The 20939-nt window shown below is 37.1% G+C and overlaps 1 protein-coding gene across 1 annotated transcript in view; it reads right to left on the bottom strand.

Annotated features, from left to right (window-relative positions):
* BTBD9 (BTB domain containing 9) overlaps nt 1–20939 on the bottom strand; it is a 381549-nt gene that overhangs the window by 338256 nt on the left and 22354 nt on the right. The window contains exons 2-4 of the mRNA XM_014830910.3: nt 5427–5638; nt 1689–2052; nt 305–569 (exon numbers count right to left, since the gene is read on the bottom strand). Coding sequence (XP_014686396.2) covers nt 305–569; nt 1689–2052; nt 5427–5611 — 814 coding nt within the window. The 5' untranslated portion in view covers nt 5612–5638. The remainder of the gene's footprint in view (nt 1–304; nt 570–1688; nt 2053–5426; nt 5639–20939) is intronic.

Raw genomic sequence — 20939 nt, 5'->3', positions numbered from 1 at the left:
AGGGAGGAAAGGTCTTAGCATGAGAAGAAGCTTTTCAGGAAGCTGTCTATTTTTGACATTCTAGGGAGCAGCTGGAGAAATTTCTCCAGGAACGGCAAGAAATGCCTATCTTGGAGTCTACAAAGGCTAGGCCATCTCAGGAGGAATTAACAGGAGAATGACAGGGAAAGGCATCCATGGCAGCAGAGCTGTAGGTTCCCAGACTCATAAATACTATGTATACCTGCACCATAGTTTTGTAGCTGAGACTGTCATAAGATGCAAACGAAACTTCTTGGTGAGACTAGGATAAACAGGTACTTACTGAGCATGCCTCTGTAATTGAGGTCCATATCCCGGCTCTCTGACCGAACTTTAATGGCATCCAGAATGGCGTCAGGAGACAACAGTCCCGAAGGCCTTACAACATTCAGAAGCTCAGTGAGGCTCATCAGAGGTAAACGCACAGCCTGCATGATTTCAGCATGATTCTCTTTTGAATTGTGCTTACACCAGTTTAACAAGGCTAGGAAAATATCTTTTTCGGGAGCTGCAAATGAATCTCTTAATACGATGTTTAAAAGTGCTGTCTGAAAAGGATAAAAAGGAAAAATGTGAGTTATTATGGAGCTCAACCATGTGCATGATCAATTAGTAAAACCTTTCAGAACTGCAAGTACCACTTATATTTAAACAATTAGCTCTTTTTGACCATCTTCTTTCCTTAATCTTTGTGCCATATACTCTCTTGTATATTATGGTTGTATGAATAGCCATAGGCGTCTTATACCATTCCATCAAACATCTAGTCTTTCCAACACATCTGGCCCCATCTTTAATAAAATAACAAGAAGAAAAGTGGTAACATGAGGAGTTGTCCCTCCATACGGGTTCTTTAGGAGAATTTACATTTATAAATCAGTAGGATACATCTGGCATTTAAAATTCAAAATCTTTTGTTCTGCAGTATTACTGCACTATCATATTTTTGGTTTTCAGATTTCCAGACACCTCCAGCAACACTGGTGCAACCCTTAAAGACCCGTGCCTCTAAAAATTAAGTAGGATAATAAAAATCGTACTTTACAGTCAAACCAAGATATGCAGCTTTTCAAATAGGTTTTCTCATTTGAAATATTCAGGTCCTAGGAGGAACACAGAAGGGGGAAGGAGACAACCACCAGGGGTGAGAGAAAGATTCGAGCAAAATAGTTTTACTCTAGCTATTATACGATGTGCAAAACACATATTGTACACTGCATAATAGTGAATTTTGAGCCAGCAAAAAAAATAAAAGGGAGTGACTTAAAGACATCCAATGATGCACTTGATCTCCTTTATGAATTTTCCCTCTCGTAATAAGGAATTATTAATTGCATTCTCTGTCAGAGAAATACAAAATCGGAAAATAATATACACCACCACAAAGGAGCCTATTTCACTGTCAAGACATTGAAAACAACCACACAGCAGCACAGTCTCTTTTATACAGAGAATTTACCAGAAGAACCTTAAAAGCAAACAGAAGCAATCTGCCTCTCTCTTATATGATCCAGAGTCTCAGCAGCCAGAGGCAGGTGGCTAGACAGACAACCTCTTTCACACTGATGATTTTTATTGCTGTATTTTTAGTGAATTGCTATATTTCTACTGTAGAGATATAACTGAAACAATGCACGCCTGTAAACTACTTGTAGGCAATGACACACCTTAGAAAGGGAGAGGAAGCCTTCACTTGAGAGCACCTCCTGAGCATTTCTGTCCATAAACATGCAGCACATGCAAGTCAACTTGGGAAGGGAGTAGAGACTGGCCACATCGAAAGTCATACAGACATTCTGAATGTTAAGTATGGTGCAGAGATACTCAGAGGTAGAATCCTCCAGCTCCGGAAATCCATATTTATGAGCCAGGCTCAGAAAGTCCAGCAGCACCTCTTCCTTCTCATCTGTCAGCGTCGCCCGCCCGGTGTAGATGTATTTAAGCAGCATTGTAAATGCTTCCGCAGTGGTGTCCTGGAGAGGGATTTCTGCTTCAGGCTGAGATTCTCGCATTCCGCCATACAGTAATGCTCTGCGCATCAGAGAAGAAACGCATGAGGAAAACCTCAAATAGGATTTGCTACAAAATTATGAGAACAGTTATCAACATTATACAAACACGAATTTGTTTAACGATACAAAAATTCAGTGCATATCAAGAAATGCACACATCACTTTAAATAGTTCTCTAAAGAAAGTAAAAGAAATCATTTAAAAACTATTTTGAATTAATTCTATAAACAACTAGACTAATGAAATATCCTGAGAGCTCAAGATACGTAATAGATATTCATTAAATAGAAAGATGAAAGTGCTCTTTTGAGAGGAACAGTGAAATCAATACAAACATGTTAAAGGTCAACAAGGCAGTTTAAAAAGTAAAACTCTAGAAGAAAAGATATAATCAGATAAAAACAATTAAACATAATCAGGTGCCATTCTCCCGTCAGATTGGCAGAAATTAAAAAGCCTGTTAATATTTAACACTACAAAAGCAATGGAAAAACAGGTTTTCTCATGCCCTGCTTTGAGAGTATAAATGGGGACTTCTTTTTGGAAAGTAATTTAAGTAATATCTATTTAAATCTAAACTGTGCCTATCCTTCAACTCAGTAATCTCACTTTTAGAACTCAATTCTAGAGAAATAATTCAGCAAGGTAAAGATAAATCTATAAGAATATATACAGGAACAATGGAAACATTGGAAAAAATCTTAAATGTCCATCAACAGGAACATGGTTGAAAAAACTGTGATATACACATTTTATGCAGCCATAAAGCCAGAAAGATTAAGGGAGATCAATATATACTGTCTTGTAAAGATATCTAGGATATAGTTAGTGAGTAAGTCAAGTGGAAGATTCATACGTGTTGCATGGAAAAAAGTGTATACCGCATACTTATATGTGTAGGCACATAGATGTATATATAGATATATCCACCTATATTAAGAAAAATCAAGGGGAAATTCATATTAAACTGTTAACAGTGATTGTCTCCGGAGAATAGGAGTAGATGGCTGAGACGGAAGGACTTTCATTTGTTACTTTATAAATTAAAAATGAAATAGGTGATGGTATTATGAATGATTTCACTTTTATTTCTGTCTTTGAGTATTTTTCAGATTAAAAAAAAACCCTACATTATTGCTTATCTGCTCATCTAAAAAATGAGAACTGGACAATCCAGTTAGGTAATGAATTTGAATTTCTATCTCTATTAATCTAGGAGGAATAATATGAACCAATTAAACCTCCAATCTATGAGGAAATAAGGGTGGCCCCGAGGAGAAGAGTGCAGAAAAGGAAGAGTAAAGAGTGATAAAGAAAACGTGTGAAACTGAGAGCAAGAGAATCCAGATAAATACCATGGATCACACTGGATTGGGAGTAGATCTTGGCGGGATTTTAAAGTCATGGCTGGATGCCCTCTGAATTGATAAGAATCTCCAAGGGTGTTTTGAGCAGAGTATAACCCAATGAAGAGGTATGCTCGGAATATTGGGAATCTTTCGTGGATGGTTTCAGCTATTTCCTTGAGGCCAGCAAGAATGCCAGGTCCTGGGGAAGGGTGGGAGGAGTTCCAGACAGGTGTGGAGGGAACCCTTGAAATGCTAGTCCTGCTCTGAGACTTTGGGGAACAGGGGGAATCTTTTTTTGCCCCCTTGTTCTCTTGCTCTCAGTTTCACACGTTTTCTTTATCACTCTTTACTCTTCCTTTTCTGCACTCCTAAGTGTTGTCATAGAGCCTATCAACTCCAGAATAAAGACAAGCTAACTGTACAGGAGGGAACTTTCCACAAGGTGGGGGCTCATATTTAGAGTTCCAGTGCAGCCTCATAAACCACTTTAAAGCATTGAGAATCTGTCTAAGGCAGCACTGGTAATGACTTTGAGGTTAGCCTAATGAGACATCAGTTATTATAAAGCTTCACTATCCACAAAGAGAGACGATGAACAAGGTCGATAAGTGAGGGAAGTATATTCCATTCACTCAGTATGATCTTCAAATTTCTAAAAGTATTTGAATTTCTTTTAAGAATATACTGATCACCTAAAAGATACCCACATACAGCTGTTTCTAATTATTTTTGAAAGAGGGTAAAGTATCTAATATTAACAAATATTAAACATAAGGCCAAAAAGTTCCGACTTAATAAAGAATGGACTCTTAAAAAACACTTTAATAGTAATGAGTAGACCAAAAGTAAGAAAAGGGAAAGAAACAGAAAAGAAAAAGCAAGCAGAGGACAGAGGCTGGTAACAAACAATGACTAGACCAGGACCAGCTGCCTTGGTAGCTAGCAATGACCACTAGCAAGGGGAATGGGAGAGTGGTAGCTAGAACCTTCAATGGACTCCTCTCTTTTCTAAGCTCCTAGCTTCACTACGGTGGCATTTTATATGTACAAGATGGAACATTCTAAAAATGTTTATACAGTACTGTAAGAGCTCTGGCTGAACAGTAAATATTTCCAAGAGACACCCTTTACTACAATGTGTGTCTCTAGGTATTGCTGTGTTGCTATCTCAGTTAATTCTAATTGTAAAGATCCGATTACAGTTAGAAGGTAACTGAAATTTTCTCTACCACTGACATCTCAATTTTTAGATTAAGTTTCCCAGGCAAATCCATGATTCTATGGATATGCACTCTATGGATTTATCAAAGATAAATTATCAGTCTAATATTGCAGTCATGAGTCCATGTTAGCTAACATTAGGTAAAATGTGGAGCAATTAGAGCTCAGTTTAACATTTATAACCTTGGAAATTAAGGGTTTGAATAAAACGATAGCTACATGTAAGTAGGATTTTTACATTAGTTAATACACAAACATCTTGTGTAGTTTTAGTTCTAATATAACTATGAAACAGCCTCAGTAAATACTTAAGTTTCCTTTAATTTAGGGTTGTCAAACTGCAAGCCTTAGGGACAGATCTGCTGCATCATCTACAGGTCCTGGACCTCAGGAGTCTGAAACTAAAAGGTACACACGCTCATTAGCAAGTCCAGAGGTCAATCTACCTATACAACCAGACACCTATCTACCAATAAGTCAGTATACTAAGTTCCATTAGTCATCAGCTGTAAGGAGAAGCCAAAGGCAAGAAAGACTCAGCCTCAGAAATATTCCTGAGACCTTGAGAAATGGTTGATGTAGGCATAGAATGGGTGATCTAGCCCAGGACACCTTCTAACCCTATAATTCCAAGACAGCTCCTGAAGGAAAAGGGGATTTTCAAAAAATAACAAAAAGTCTACAAAGATGAAATGCTTATAGATGTTGAATGGAAGGATTGCTAGAATTTATTGTTATGTTTTGTTACATATTTTTCATAGAGTAGAAAATACCAGTGTTTTCTACAAATGACTTGAATCTTCAAAAAGTATTACACACTTACCGAAAATATTGGCACCTCGCTGCTAAAATTACCCTGTGGGCAGGAAAACGTTTCTTTTCCACAACAAATGTGACGTCGCCATATTCTTCCCCAATCAACAAGGCACCAATATGTTCAGACAAAATGTGCACATGATCAATTTCCCCCACTGCAGTAAAGGGGCGAAGGGGGTGGCTGTTACTCATCTTGTAGAAGAGACGATAGTCGCTGATCTATTACATAGAGAAGGGATGAGAGTTAGTGGTGGGAGGAGAGTATACTTAGAAAAATCACATACCATAAACATAGCTAAGTAAAACTTTAAAATACTTAAAAAAAAATCACACGAGAGATTTCATCATTACTGATATCTTTATTAACCCAATCATTCTGGGAAGCAATTCAGCCTGCTTCCATTAACTCCTCTACCTTCACTGCCTCATTACACTAGGAAGGCAAAAACGCAAGTCTTCAAACACAAACAGCACTTGGAGCCATCACAATCTAGAAAACTGCACCCATATATGGTCACTTATTTCTCAGTACCTCAGGAAAAGGAAAATCAACAACTGGAATTCCTCTTGTAGCACAGATAGATTTTCAAAGGTTGGGTATAGCTAATTAAACCCAGTAGAAAAGTCCTTTGGGCACAGATCTGGACCTAAATCACAAATAGAATAAACTAAATCATCAGATTTCAAATAATTTCAGAGGTTTTGGTCTGAAACCATCTTAAATATTTTATAAAAAATTATAATCTTCTGGAGTCACAAAAATAACTTGACAGTTATTAACAAAAGTTTCTAGTAAGCACCCTAACCCCCTTCAAAAAAAAGAATAACCCCAATATTTTTCTCCAAACTGTAACTTCCAGTCCAAACTTGCAGCTCTGATGATCAGGTTCCCTGTGTTTACCAGAATATCATTACATTTTATCTCATTTACAGGCACTTCCCTGTTTCTGTATGCAATGCCTTTCTGCAAAACTAACTGAAAATCAAAGACTTTGACATGATCAACAGCTTTACATGCTAGAAAGGGGAGTTATGCTCTTCGAAAGCTAAAAATGTTTATATTCTTAAGGCTCTACTATATTTGCAGGTACTGCTTTTTCAGGTGTAAGTGACCTAGCAAGTAGAAGAGAGTCTTCATCAGCAGTCAGGTGCCCTAAGTGGAGATGTGGCTGACAGTTCAAAGGTGAGCCAGCTATCCCTCCGTTGCTCCAGAGACTGATATGGGGAATTGAGCCAGATACGCTCTCTCCACTAGAGCTCTACACTTTCTTGAACTCTTCACTTGGACTAGGATTAAAGGTTAAACCATTCTTAATCTTTAAACTTCCACATTCAGATACACTATTCCCAAGGTGTGTGAAAAATGGTCTTTATCCCCAGAGACTGCAGTGGAAAATCCTCATGGTCCAGGTTCTCCAGTTACCTGCTACTCTATCCCCATCCAAAACAGAGGGAGCAACAGCAAGGAATGCCACATAGAAGAACATGGAGGGTGAATTAGGCAAGGAGACAATCCCCTCCCCGCAAGTAAGTAAACAAGCTTCTGGCCCCCCATAGTAGGAGCATCAGAGGGCTACCAGCATACTCCCCTCATCGCCAAGGCAAATCCCTGCCCCTCAACCGCAACCTCCATTTGAAAGCCCTAAAAACTGAATCATCTCAAATCACCTGTTTATCAACAACCAAATTCAGCTTAAGAGGAGCTATTCAGGAGAATCAGCAAATCACGAGTGATTCAATCATCTAATGTGTGATACAACAGTCTAACACAGGAGTTGGTAAACTTTCTTCAAAGGGTCAGACGGTAAATATTTTAGGCTTTGGAGACTATACTATTCACCTCTGCCACTGGAGTCTAAAAGGAGCTACAGACAATAAATAAATGAATGAGCCTAGCTATGTTCCAATAAAACTATTTACAGAAAAGGGCTGGATTTAACCCTTAGGCTATAGCTTGCCAACCCCTGCTCTAACATATGATCAAGGACTGACTGTACTCCAGACAAAGGGTCAGATTGTTTTGTTTTTTGTTTTGTTTTCTGGCTGAGTTACCCAATCAATGTTCAAAATAACACAGTCAATTTCCTATGCCAGCCATGAAATTCTGAAAGCTACTGGTACCTGATTCCAAAACCCTATTCCTCTTCAACACAAATTCTCACATCTCTATTCAGTATTTCAACGATGGTGCATGACTCTAAACAAATAGACAGTTTCCCTGGCTTAAAGGATGCAATGTATATAACCAGCACACATTCTGGTGTAATATTCTTAAAATTTTATCCAGGTCATGAGTAAGACTCAAATGATTTACTAAATGACTCTTGAGGGACAACGATTGATTTCTGGTTAATTAGCTCAAAGGTAAATATATAATTGTTCAACTGACACATAATAAACATAAATACCATATATAAAAACATCTATCTTAATAGGTTCTCCAGATCTGCGCTTCTTAATACAAACAATTTCATTTTGCTAAACTTACATTTTAATTATGCTTTTCCAACTGGAGACATAAAGCGAGTATTACCAGGTATGGAAAATAGCCACTTAGTATGAAATACACACAATTTTTATTAGCATATAGAAATAATTTTCATTAGACCAGTGATTCTCAATGAGCTTGCCACACGTTGGAATAACGTGGGAACTTAAAAAAAGATGCCTGAGCTCTACCCATCAGAGATTCTGATTTATTGGCCTGGAACGTGGAATCACTATTCTAAAATGATGCTAATGAGCAGCCTGGAAAAGAGCCACTGATTTGGGCTCTGTTGTTCTAGGTTCACACCCATTACTCAGGTGCACAAATACACAAACAAGATATCCACTGAGAAAGTTCATTTAGGATATGATTCCATTGTGAATCTTATTGCAAAGAGGCAAATGGTGCTAACAAAGTTACCAATACCACAGTTTGTATGCAGAAAATATTTTTGCCTGATGCCCTAGGCTGATCTACAGTGATAGTCTGGATCCACCCACTTGCATTTTAAAAAGCATGTTTTAGAAACCACACATCAATAAAGTTAATTTTTAAACCACAAATTTTAATTTGATAAATAAAATTGGAAAAACGTTTTAAAGTTTACAGAGTAAAACTGTTTATTGAATTGTTTAAGCTTTAAAACTTATTCTGCCACTAACGACAAATGTGATCTTTGACAAATTTTCTAACTTCCATGAGATTGTTTCCACAGTAGTAATGACACGGTTATAGTAGAGTTTTTTTTGTTATATTTTATTACTCTGCCACTGCCTTTGAATATCACTGTTTTGGCCCATCATGTGAAATGGACTCTCACAACTCAGCACATGGTCGTACTCGAGGCTGAGATTTATTACCGTGAGAGAATACAAAGCGAAATCAGCAAAGGTTTTGAAAAGGCACAAGGGGCAAACTCTGGGGGAAAACCAGAGATAAGTTTCCAAAGGGTCCTCTCCCAACGGAGTTGAATTTTGTTATTGTTGTTAGCGCTGTCGAGTCAATTCGGACTCCTAGCAACCCAGTGTACAGCAGAGCAAAACCCTGACCCATCTTTCTGTACCATCCTTTCACCTTCCAGCATTCACAATGCTCTGCTGCTACTCGTAGGGTTTTGATGGCCAGTTTTTCAGAAGTGGGTGGCCAGGTCCTTCTTCCTAGTCTGTCTAGTCTGGAAGCTCCACTGAAACCTGTTCACCATGAGTGACCCTGGTGGTATTTGAAATCCCGGTGGCATAGCTTTCAGCATCACAGCAACACTCAGCTGCCACAGTATGACAACCAACAGATGGGTGGTTTCCTGACCAGGGAACAAACCCCAGCTGCAGCGGTGAGAGCAAGAGAGAATCTTAAGCACTAGAGCACCAGGGCTGGCAGAGTTACACTGGATGTGCTTAATTCCCCCAGCAAGCTGTGACAGCAACTTGTTACATGTTGCCAGCCGGGAAGCTTGTTAGAGACCCAATCTGCCAAGAGTATTGAGTGGGGGCTGTTTGTGTAGGTAGCCCTGTGTAAGTAGCCCTTGCCTGGCATGTATCCAAATTCCAGATTCCCAGAAGGAAAGCTGTGTTTAACATAAACCATACTGTTTGTGCAAACAGTTTAAGTGAACCACTCTTATCAATTAATGGCAGGAACCCTTCTAAAATCTAAGTTCCCAGACGCCAGACACAGACCACCTTGCAAGCAGGCCTTTCTAAAGATAGCAGTTCAGTCCTGTATGTTAACTCTTTTCTCTATAGCTCCAGAAACAACCAAGGGATCTAATAATGTTAGCAAAAGCACTGAAAACAAGGAGTCTAAAGTCCTATCTGATATGCTTACTTAATCTTAGAGTTCGATAGGAGAAAGGGATCCTAAGAATATAACCTACCCCCTGCCCAAATGTATTCCTGACCCCTGATCTCCCAATACGCCAGATCCAAACAGTTTATGGACAGGTCTCTTCAAAACTTCAAGGATCAGATAATCCCAATGTTATCAAAACCATTCCTGTGCATATGGGAAGAAGGAAAGTTTTCTGGGGGCCGGCCCCGTGGGCGGGTGGTTAAAGTTCCACGCACTCCACTTAGGCAGCCGGGTTCGCGGGTTCAGATCCCAGGTGTGGACCTACTCCACTCATCAGCCATGCTGTGGAGGTGTCCCACATAAAAAGTAAGGAAGATTGGCACAGATGTTAGCTCAGGGACAATCTTCCTCACACACACACAAAAGAAGTAGTTTTCTGCTGCTTCTTTTGAAGGCAATGTAATCCTGACACAAAGATGTGACCATACCCACACACTCAAAGACTAGTACAAATGAAAAAAATCTTATGTAAAATACTGCAAAACAGAATGAAGCAGAAGGATTCATGACAAAGTGGGTCAACTCCAAAAATGATAGACGAATATTAGGAAAAATAACCAAGTCATCAAATTAAACATTCAAAGGAGAAAGAAAATCATATAATTAGCTCAATAAAAGCTAAAATACCTTTTTAAACAATCATTAATAAGCTTATAGAAAAAAGTTTTAATTGAGTAGAAATAAAACAGTACTTTCTTAACTTGATACACACATACACAACCTAACTGTAACAGCTGTAAGCATCTGGTTAATAATAAAACAAGAGAAACTCCTAGAAAGTTCAGAAATAAAACAAGGATGTCTACTCTTATCACTATTAACATTTTTCAGGAACAAACAACAACAGAGTTAAGAAAGTCAAGTTGGCGCTGGCCCGGAGGTGTAGTGGTTAAGTTCCTGTGCCCCACTTCATGGTTCGGATGTTTGTGAGTTTGGATCCTGGGCACAGAACAATGCACCACTCATCATGCCATGCTGTGGCAATGTCTCACATACAAAAAATAGAGGAAGACTGTCACAGATGTTAGGTGAGCAACAATCTTCCTCAAGCAAAAAAAAAGAGGAAGACTGGCAACAGATGTCAGCTCAGGGCCAGTCTTCCTCACACACACAAAAAAGAAAATCAAGTTAAAGTCAAGTGGATTAGGAAACAAAGAGGCAAAATAATCACTATTTGCAGATAATCTGATTGCCCACATGAAAAATCCATAGGAATCAACTGAAAAAATATGAGAGAAAATAAGGGAGGTTCACTAATGTGACCACATAAAATTATTATATGAAAATATATAGTATCCTTCCACACCAAAAACAACCAGCTAGAAAAATATAAGGAAAGAGATTTGCAATTTATAACTGCAAAACACATGCAATAAACACTAGGTATAAACTCACAGAACATGTAAAAGAAATAATTATAGAACTCTACTGAGAGATTTAAGAAAAATAAATGAACAGACATATATTGTTTGGAAATAGAAAGACCCAATGTTGTAAAGACACCAATTATCTCTAAATCACCACGTGAAAAAAGCATATTTGATATTTTTTTATTGAGACGAGAGTTTACAACATTGTGAAATTTCAGTTGTACATTATTATTTGTTGGTCACCATATAAGTATGCCCCTTCACCCTTTCTGCCCCCTCCAACCCCCTTCCCCCTGGTAACCACTAAACAGTTAGTTCTCTTTGTCTATGTGTTTATCTTCCACGTATGAGTGAAATCATAGTGTTTGTATTTCTCTGTCTGGCTTATTTCACTTAACATCATACCCTCCAGGTCCATCTACATTGCTGCAAATGGGACAATTGTGTCTTTTTTATGGCTGAGTAGTACTCCATTGTGTGTGTGTGTGTGACACCACATGTTCTTTATCCAATTATCAGTTGATGGGCACATGGGTGGCTTCCACGTCTTGGCTATTGTGAATAATGCTGCAATGAAGAGATGGATGCATATGTTTCTTTGAATTGTTGATTTCAAGTTCTTTGGATAATACCCAACAGTCGGATACCTGGGTCGTATGCTATTTCTCTTTTTAATTTTTTGAGAAACCTCCATACTGTTTTCCATAGTGGCTACACCAGTTTGCATTCCCACTGGCAGTGGATGAGGGTTCCCCTTCCTCCCACAACCTCTCCAACATTTGGTATTTTTTGTCTTGGTGATTATAGCCATTCTAACGGGTACAAAGTGATATCTGAGTGTAGTTTTCATTTGCATTTCCCTAATGATTAGTGATGCTGAACATCTTTTCATGTGCCTATTGGCCATCTACATATCTTCTTTGGAGAAATGTCTGTTCATATCCTCTGCCCATTTTTTGATCAGGTTGTTTGTTTTGTTTGATGCTGAGTTGTGAGAGTTCTTCATATATTATGGAGATTAACCTCTTGACAGATATATAATTTGTAAATATTTTCTCCCAATTGGTGTGTTGTCTTCGTTTTGGTCCTGGTTTCCCTTGCCTTGCAGAAGCTTTTTAGTCTAAGTCCCACTTGTTTATTTTTTCCTTTGTTTCCCTTGTCCAAGTAGACATGGTATGCAAAAAGATCCTTTTAAGACTGATGTCAGAGTGTACTGTCTATATTTTCTTCTAGAAGTTTTATGGTTTCAGATCTTACCTTCAAGTCTTTGATTAATTTTGAGTTTATCTTTGTGTATAGTGTAAGATAATGGTCTACTTTCATTCTTTTGCATGTGGCTATCCAGTTTTTCCAACACCATTTATTGAAGAGACTTTCCTTTCTTCATTGTATGTTCTTAGCACCTTTGTCAAAGATTAGCTGTCCATAAGCATATTTGATATTTTATTGTATTTTATATTGTGAACAAAAACAATGCTGTATTAATAAAAAGCAAAATTCAGCAAACATTCTTGGTAGGGCTACACACAGTCAAAAAAAGTAATTGACAAATGGGGACACATAACAGAAAATTGAGAAAGAGAAGTGAGAATTTTATATTTATCAAGAGGTTTTTTAAGCTTTGAGACACAGTTCTAATTAACACAGGAATTAAAAGTAATCCTAATCAGAATCACAACAGAGTTTTTAAAGTAAATTGGGGTAAAGGAGTTAATCTGGAAGAATAAATATGTGATTTGATACATGTTCTGAAAAAGAAGAGCACTGACGGGGGCCAGCTTACTGGACAGGAGAGCAAATAACAAACTAAAGCAATTAAAACAATATTCTATTAAGAGACAGATCATTAGAACATATTAGTTCAGAAATAAACCCAAGTATACATAGGAATTCAGTATATATATAAATGTAGCATTTCAATTCAGTGGGAGAAAATAGGGATTTTTTTCAATAAAAGATGTTGGCTAGCCATTTTGAAAAAAGTAAGCTGGATATTCACACAAGAGCACAAAATTAAATACACAAGGATGTTAACTTCAGCACTTTCTGTAACAGTAAAAAATTGGAAAAAAACTTAAGTGCCCATTTCATGGGAATTGAATAAACAAGTAACAGTAAGTCCATGTAACGGAATATTATACAATAATTTTAAAAGAATAAAGTTATTTATTCCTAATACTGAAAAAATTCCTCGATAAATGTATTTACATGCAAAAAGGCAAGCTGCAAAACAGTACCATAGTACAATTTTATTTTGTTAAATAAAAAGTAAACACCAAATTGGTAACAAGGGTCAACCTAATGGATCAGGGTTGTGGGAAAAATTTTACATAGTGCATCACATATTTCTATAATGTTTAAAATCTTTCTAACAAGCGGGGCTGGCCCCGTGGCCGAGTGGTTTAGTCTGCGCGCTCCGCTGCCGGCAGCCCAGTGTTTCGTTGGTTCGAATCCTGGGTGCGGACATGGCACTGCTCATCAAACCACGCTCAGGCAGCGTCCCACATGCCACAACTAGAAGGACCCACAACGAAGAATATACAACTATGTACCGGGGGGCTTTGGGGAGAAAAAGAAAAAATAAAATCTTAAAAAAAAAAAAAAAAATCTTTCTAACAAGCATGTCTTACTTGTAATAAAATTATATTCAAATATTTCAGTAACTTTGGTCACTAAAATTACAAAATAAATAAGTTTGTGTATGAGACAGCTAGTATTTTAATTTGCCACAACTAGCAGTAGCTGATCTAGTGACTAAGACAGAATGGTAAGCAGAGGGACTATATTTTATCTGCACAGATAAAAATTAATTAACAACTTGAAGGCAAGGACAAAAAGTTCATTACAGTAAGACAGGCAAAAAGTAATGAATATCAGATACCTGGGTAGCATAGCTTACTAGGACACTCTGTCTGATACATCCCAACTAATGATCTTCACCTTAGAGATTTTCAGTATGACTTCTTCTAGACTAAAGGCAGATTTTCTCAGATGCAAACAAAGTGCTCTGAGATTTGGTCCTGTTGACAATCCCAGAGTCTAAATTTGCTGACGTTCACAGGATAGGGCAAGGGTAATCTATTCACTCAAGCTGTTCCTTCAAGGTGGGAGGAAGGAAAAGAGCATGAAAGCAGGGGGAACAGGGCCTCACGGTAAGGGAGGGCAGGAATACATCAACCAGGACACAGTATCATTCATGATACTACATACAACTATTACTTGAGGGTTTTGGGACTTCATATGGATTTATTTACCAAGGATGGTGGTAGAGAAACTACACTGTTTTTTATGGTTGGTTAACATTCATGAATTGAAATGCAGCAAAAATCAAAAAAATGACTAAACCAGCAGTACTAAGATTCTCAGGGTTACTGACTGTTCGTTATGCAGTAAGAAACCCACACCTATTTGTTCTAACTAAAATAATGAACAATGTCCGTCAATAAAGTGAGAGCACCATATGTCTTCATAATGTTGTAATGTTATAATTGCCTCTTCAGGAGTCTGAAAAAACCAAGTTGACCTAAATATCGATTTCTAAAGCTCACTTCTAGCAGAACTGTTTACAAACTTTTCTTTAACAAGGGCTTACCACATTTTTTAGAATTAAAGTTTATTCTCCAGAGTTTAATCAGAAAATAGACAAAGAGCAAAGTTCCACCAGGTAGAGATGCCAATGAGTCCTTGACTGCTATATAAATGTCCCCTGGGAAGCCGCCTCCACCCCGCATATTTCCTGACTGAAAGGCCTTTATGGGAGAAAAGACCTTCTGCTCTTTAATTGCAAAATATAAATGATTTTTCTCATGAGGAAAGAGATGGCATTTACAAGCATATGGTTTAGCAATTTCTTCCTGCTCTTGGTACCCATGTGGTGTGTAATCTGAAGCAGTATTCCTTAAACTTTAAATTAATATCACTTGGGGAGATAAATGATGTCCTGTCTGCATCTTAAACACTCAAAAATCACATTCTACTTTCTCATGGGAAGGATACCTCACTTCTTTTGATATATACTCTATCCTTGTCATCCAAAAGTTTGAATAAACAGGTGTAGACTGACCATACTGGTAGATGTGACCTTGATTCTGCTGTTTTGCAAATGCAATTCTAAACCCAGCAGAAGAGTAATATCTGCCAGGCAGTAAAGTGCTACAGGGAAAAACATGACTGGAGTTCATGGGCATTTTCTAGTCTCAGGATTCCTGAAATGTCTTTCTCTGGAAAAGATTAAATGATTTCTAACATCTAGTCCAGCTCCAAATTCTTGTCACTCTATGATTTTATATGTTTGTAAATAAATGTTTATAGATATGCTCAGCTTGGAACACTAAAGAACTGTATCATAAAATATCTAACAAGATTATCTTATTGAGAGTGTATGTAACTCCATTTACCAATTACCACATTTATTCTCCACATCTTTGCCAAGGGACAAACTAGTTTCTGAATCTGTATATAATTCATTCAATAAAAGATTTATGGAGTTCTCTGTACCACACAGGTCCAGTGTATGATGACAGAAACACAAAGACTAGTAAAAGATAAAGTCACTACCTTTGAAGAACTCACTGTCTACTGAGCAAGGTAGGACCAGATGACAAATAATGTCAATTCTAGAACTAGCAGGCCATGATTTTTAGAAAGTCAAATACAGTTATTTTCCGTAAGTACTATACCAAAACAACTACAACTACGCTAAACAGAATATTAAATGAACAGGAACTCAGAAAATTATCTGTTATACTCTTGTATCAGAATAAGAATTACTATTCAAATAACTGGCTACTTGCTCTCCAAAATAGGGTGCTCACATCCCAGGGAGAGTGTAATACAAACCATAGGAATTTAGGAAGAAAACCTTAAAACTTCTATTGGTATGTATTTTTAACCTAGAAAAATGAGAAAAAAATTAATCTTTAGTAGTATTTAATATGTGGATGGACACTGCCTCCCTCTCATAATCTATATGTCAAAAACAGTCACTTGTCTCATAAAATAAATAGGTGTCTTGAGAGAAGAGTGGGAATTCCACAAAGAGGCAGAGCTGAAGATAGCGTCCTCATTTGTTCAAGGGAAGTATCAGGTCTACCTGTGTCTGCTTATGTGAATTTTCAAATTATCGCTCACAAAGTGGCAAGTAGATTAAAAAAGGTCCCTGCAAGGAAACCACTGATTGAAGATAATATAACACTGCCAACACAAACAACAAGAAAACGGCCATTATTACAACTCTACTCTTAGTAATCACTTTATAAGGTGACTCCCCAATGAATCCTAGAGATCTAATGCACAGTATAATGAATACAGACAACAATATTGTATTATAATCATCAAATTTGCTAAGAGACTAGAACTTAGTTATTCCATCCACTAAAAAGAAATGATAATTATGTAATGTGATAGAAGTGCTAATTATTGCTACAATGGCAATCATATTACAATATATAAATGAATCTGATTAACACCTTGCACACCTTAAATTTATGTTATATGTCAAATATAGTTCAATTAAAAAGTGACCCCAAAATTTGAAATAATCATGAAGATCATTTGAAACATACACTGTTATTAACAACAAACCTCCATACAAAAGGTTTTAAAACATACATTGAATAAATGAGTATTAGTTGAACGCTTTAACCCAAAAAGAAGCTTAAAACAAAATTACAATCTAGTAGCAAATCAACCAGTTTGCAGTAGGGACACAGAAAGTACTTCCACCTAATAATAATGGTTACTATTTATCGAAAACTTACTACAAGCCAGGAAGAGTCCTAAGCATGTTATACACACATCTGATGTAATATTCAAAGAACTGGATTAGGTAGGAATGTTTTGTATCCTATTCTACAGATAGCACATTGAGACGCAGACAAGATTAGGCAACTTGTCCGAGGACGTAGACAATAAATAGCAGATTCAAACCAAGGTCTTTCAAGGTCCTGAACTTATAAGAGCTATGCTGTAGCAACACAGAAGAAACCAGATATGATTCTAACTCTGACTCCTAGACCTGCCAACTAGCTTCTCAGACCAACAAGTCTCAAACTTTTTTAACACACTCTATCCAGACCAGGTAAAATATGCCACAAGAGGTAAGAATGAAGTGTCATTTTTCAAGCCAACTTTTGGAGATTACATATACATCTGCTTTACTAATCGGGGAGAATAATTCATATTTTAACTGTGATGTAGTGAACTCTATTTATTGAAAAACTACGGACTAAGAATATTGTTAATACAAATATGCATCAATATACACTACAGGGTTAACTGAACAACCTATAACACATTAAATTGATAATAAGGCTAAACAGTAATTTATAATAAAACAAGAATAGAAACAACTGAAAAGCATAACCAACTCAAGATACACTGATGTAAAATAAGTCTAACTTATGCATGCACATTCATATGTGGACTAGGAGCTTTGCAATGTTGCTACAGATTGCACAGTAGCCAGACTTCTTAGCAGAATACCAAATCAGAATCCTTTATAAACTCTAGTATTATGCTAATGTGGACTTATGAATGCCACATTTTGCTTACCCTTCATGTTTCACTTGATTGGTTATTAGTAAGCTGCCAAAGGCTATATATAAATGAAAGACTATGAGATTGCCTGACATTTGCCCATATTTTTTGATCAGGGCCCACCAGTGAGTGGCCTTGGACCATCTTTTTAAGAAGTATTCTCCCAGACTAGGCAATGTGCCTGGCTCAGTTTGGCAATAATATCTAATTCTGTGGTGGCTGCGAGAAGCTACTCTATTATTCAATCACAAAACATCCAAGACTCCCAAGGCAAAACCAGCCCAATACATAACTTGCAGTGCTTTTATTTTCTGTTCAATTCAAGCCTTCTTCAGTCTCTCCAGATCCAATCTTTAATTAAAACAATCTTTCCTAAATACTTGCAATCAGGCAAAAGCATTCAAATCAGGTGTCCTAGAACAAAATAACTATCAAAGGACCCAAGAGAGCTTCATTCTGTTATGTTTTAAAGTTTCCCCAAATACTGAAGCTTGCTGCTTCTTCTTTCTTCCCTACAAAGTACCTCTTGAGCTTGTGCTTCAGAAAGGGATAAGATACAGAAACTTACAAGATTTTATTAACCTAAATTCTGAATGTTTACCCAAAGACCTACATTATCCAGCAACAAAACTTCCCTCGGTCTCTCAGCTCTTGTTCGTTCCACTGTGTGACTTCCTATAAGGCAACCTTCCATAAGATGAGACGACTTTTGGGAACAAGTCACAGACCACAAATCTAAGAAGTGGCTATCACTTACAGATCTCAGAGTTTATATAACTATCCTTTTTTGGGTTCTCAGCCTTATTGGTCTCAAGTCCAGTGAAAACTGCATGAACTATATGCTGGGAATAGAAAAATATACGCACCTAGAGCCAAAAAACAATGAAAAAGTCATGATGAGTGCAGAGGTTATTAGTTGTAATAATATTTGAAAATACAGGACAAGCTATTTCTGTTTAATTTCTTCAGTGGCAACTTACGAGTCTGTAATATTCTTGCCTAGATTTAAATTATATGATATTTTCCTAATTAATAAAGGTTATTATAGCATGAACTCCCCATTAAAGCAGTGGACTCATCAATTGCAACAATTTAATTTCTTTGTAGCAAAGCTACTGTGAACATTTGCATTACTGTCTGTGTAAAGGAAATTGGCTTTTCATTTGTAGATGTTATAAAAATGTTCTACTGTGCATATTTTGATGCAGTTTGTTAAACCCTGGTATCTCGGCTATTTTCTGTGAAATAAAAAAAAGATCAACTCTGAGAAATTAGTCCACCTAAAATCTTGATTTATAAATTTATTTGTGGCCATTCTAGAACATAATCTAAAGGAAATGTTCACAAATTATACTAGTCTTCCTTTTGTTTTTCCCCCCATATAATCTCTTCTCTTCAGTTTTATGAGCATTGTCTTTATTTCTCCAACATACCATTCTCTATTGCAATGAAAAAGAAAAAAAAAAAGAATACAACTCAGAGATAATTATCCTCATGTAGCCCAGGAGTTACCGTCCAAACAACAGCCACTGATCCAAATCTACAGCCAAAGCCAAATCTGTAGTGTATACGTACGAATAAGGGAAGGAACAACATGCCAAGCAAATAACTTTCATTTTAGGGACAGAAAACCTTAGGCAAAAAGTTTAAAAAGTCTGTGTCTCAAGATTAGAAAAATGGGGTTTTCCTGTAAAACTGTCACCCTTTCATGTTTCAAACTTAATCTTACCCCAAATTTTCCACAAAGCCCCATGAATAAGCAAATATGTGGCCTGCCTTTCACCCTCTTCTGGTGCACATATAAACTTCACTTACTGTGGGAGAATAAAACCCATAAAAAAAGAGAATAATCTGTTTTAGAACAAGAACTCTAAAGGGTAGTGGATAGATCGTCTATATTCTGTGCACTAATCCCCCCAAGATGCTACTGAATAATTGATGAGGTTATGATTAGACTGCTATCTTCAGTTTTGAACAGCATTCATGGACCAAATTTAATTCACATCTAATATTTAATTCTATTTCTTTTATCATGATCAAAATATGCATCAAGGCTAATCTCTGTTCCTTAGAATTTCATCAGTTGGTCCATTACCTAAAGCCATAATCTTGATCCGTGACCAGCTCAGCTACAGCACCAACTTGGGATGTCACTGACAGAAATTCTCATAGCCCATCAAGAAAAGACACTAGGACCACGCCTTTATAAGAGAAACAAGCCTACTACGCAGGCACCTTAGGAATAAATATATTGACACAAGAGGAGGAGAATCTATTTATTTTTTAAGAAGAATATTTTCTGAAGGTCATTTCTAAGTGAAAAAATAAATTGTGAATAATAAATTTGTTAATGTTAAGTTGGATTTCATTTCATTGAGATGGCATCACGTTATTTAACACACATAAAATGATCAAATGTAACAGAAATGCTGCAACAGACAAATGCCTGCAGTCTATTTCCTTCTCCAAATTTATAAACAAAGAAGCTTATGTTTTACTTGGTCAACAGGGTGGGGTTAGCTGCTGACGAGAAAGTAGGATTCATAAAACACTTCCTTTGCTGTGCTGTGCCCACGGGTAAATCTAAAGTAATCCCTACACCCTGTGGATAAGGTGGGTTTTAAATAATGGAAGAAGGCAGTTTTTTAAGGATATTAAATGAAAGATGTTCTATGCAGACAAGGTGGCAAGAGCAGGAGTCTCAAGACACTATCGGAAAATCTGAGACTGAAAAGGAAGTTTGTTTTAAGTAATAACAAAGAAGAGACAGAAACAGATAAACAGTATGGTAGAACCTTGCAATATACAACGTGTGTAAACTAAGATGCTTCCGAGGGAACAGAGATCAGAGACTGGGAAGTACTCAGAGCTCTGCTGGGTAAGATCTGGGCAATCATTTCAGGTCTCCAGACTCAGTTTCAACCTTTGAAAAGGGCTGGGAGGGGTCAGGGCACATTCTGTGGTCGCTTCAAGTTCTAAAACTCTATAACTAAATCATATAGGTAGGAAAAAATGCTCTTACATACTGTTTTTGGCAGAGTCTGTCAAATTTTTACATACACATTTCCTATAACCCTGCAACTGTACTTCTAGGGTTATATAAGTTATTAATTCAGCACTGCTTATAACAGCAAAAAGCTAGAGGATAAAATGTCCATCAATATGGCAATGGGAAAATAAATTGTGTCCTGACAATGCAGCCATTAATAAGGATGGAATAGATCTGAATGTTTGACCTGAGCTCCAAAACACAGTCAGCAAAAAGAGCAGGCCTCAG

This window comes from Equus asinus, chromosome 8 (assembly GCF_041296235.1).
Source record: "Equus asinus isolate D_3611 breed Donkey chromosome 8, EquAss-T2T_v2, whole genome shotgun sequence".
In the NCBI taxonomy this organism is placed as follows: domain Eukaryota; kingdom Metazoa; phylum Chordata; class Mammalia; order Perissodactyla; family Equidae; genus Equus; species Equus asinus.
This window is presented reverse-complemented; position numbering and strand designations above follow the sequence as displayed.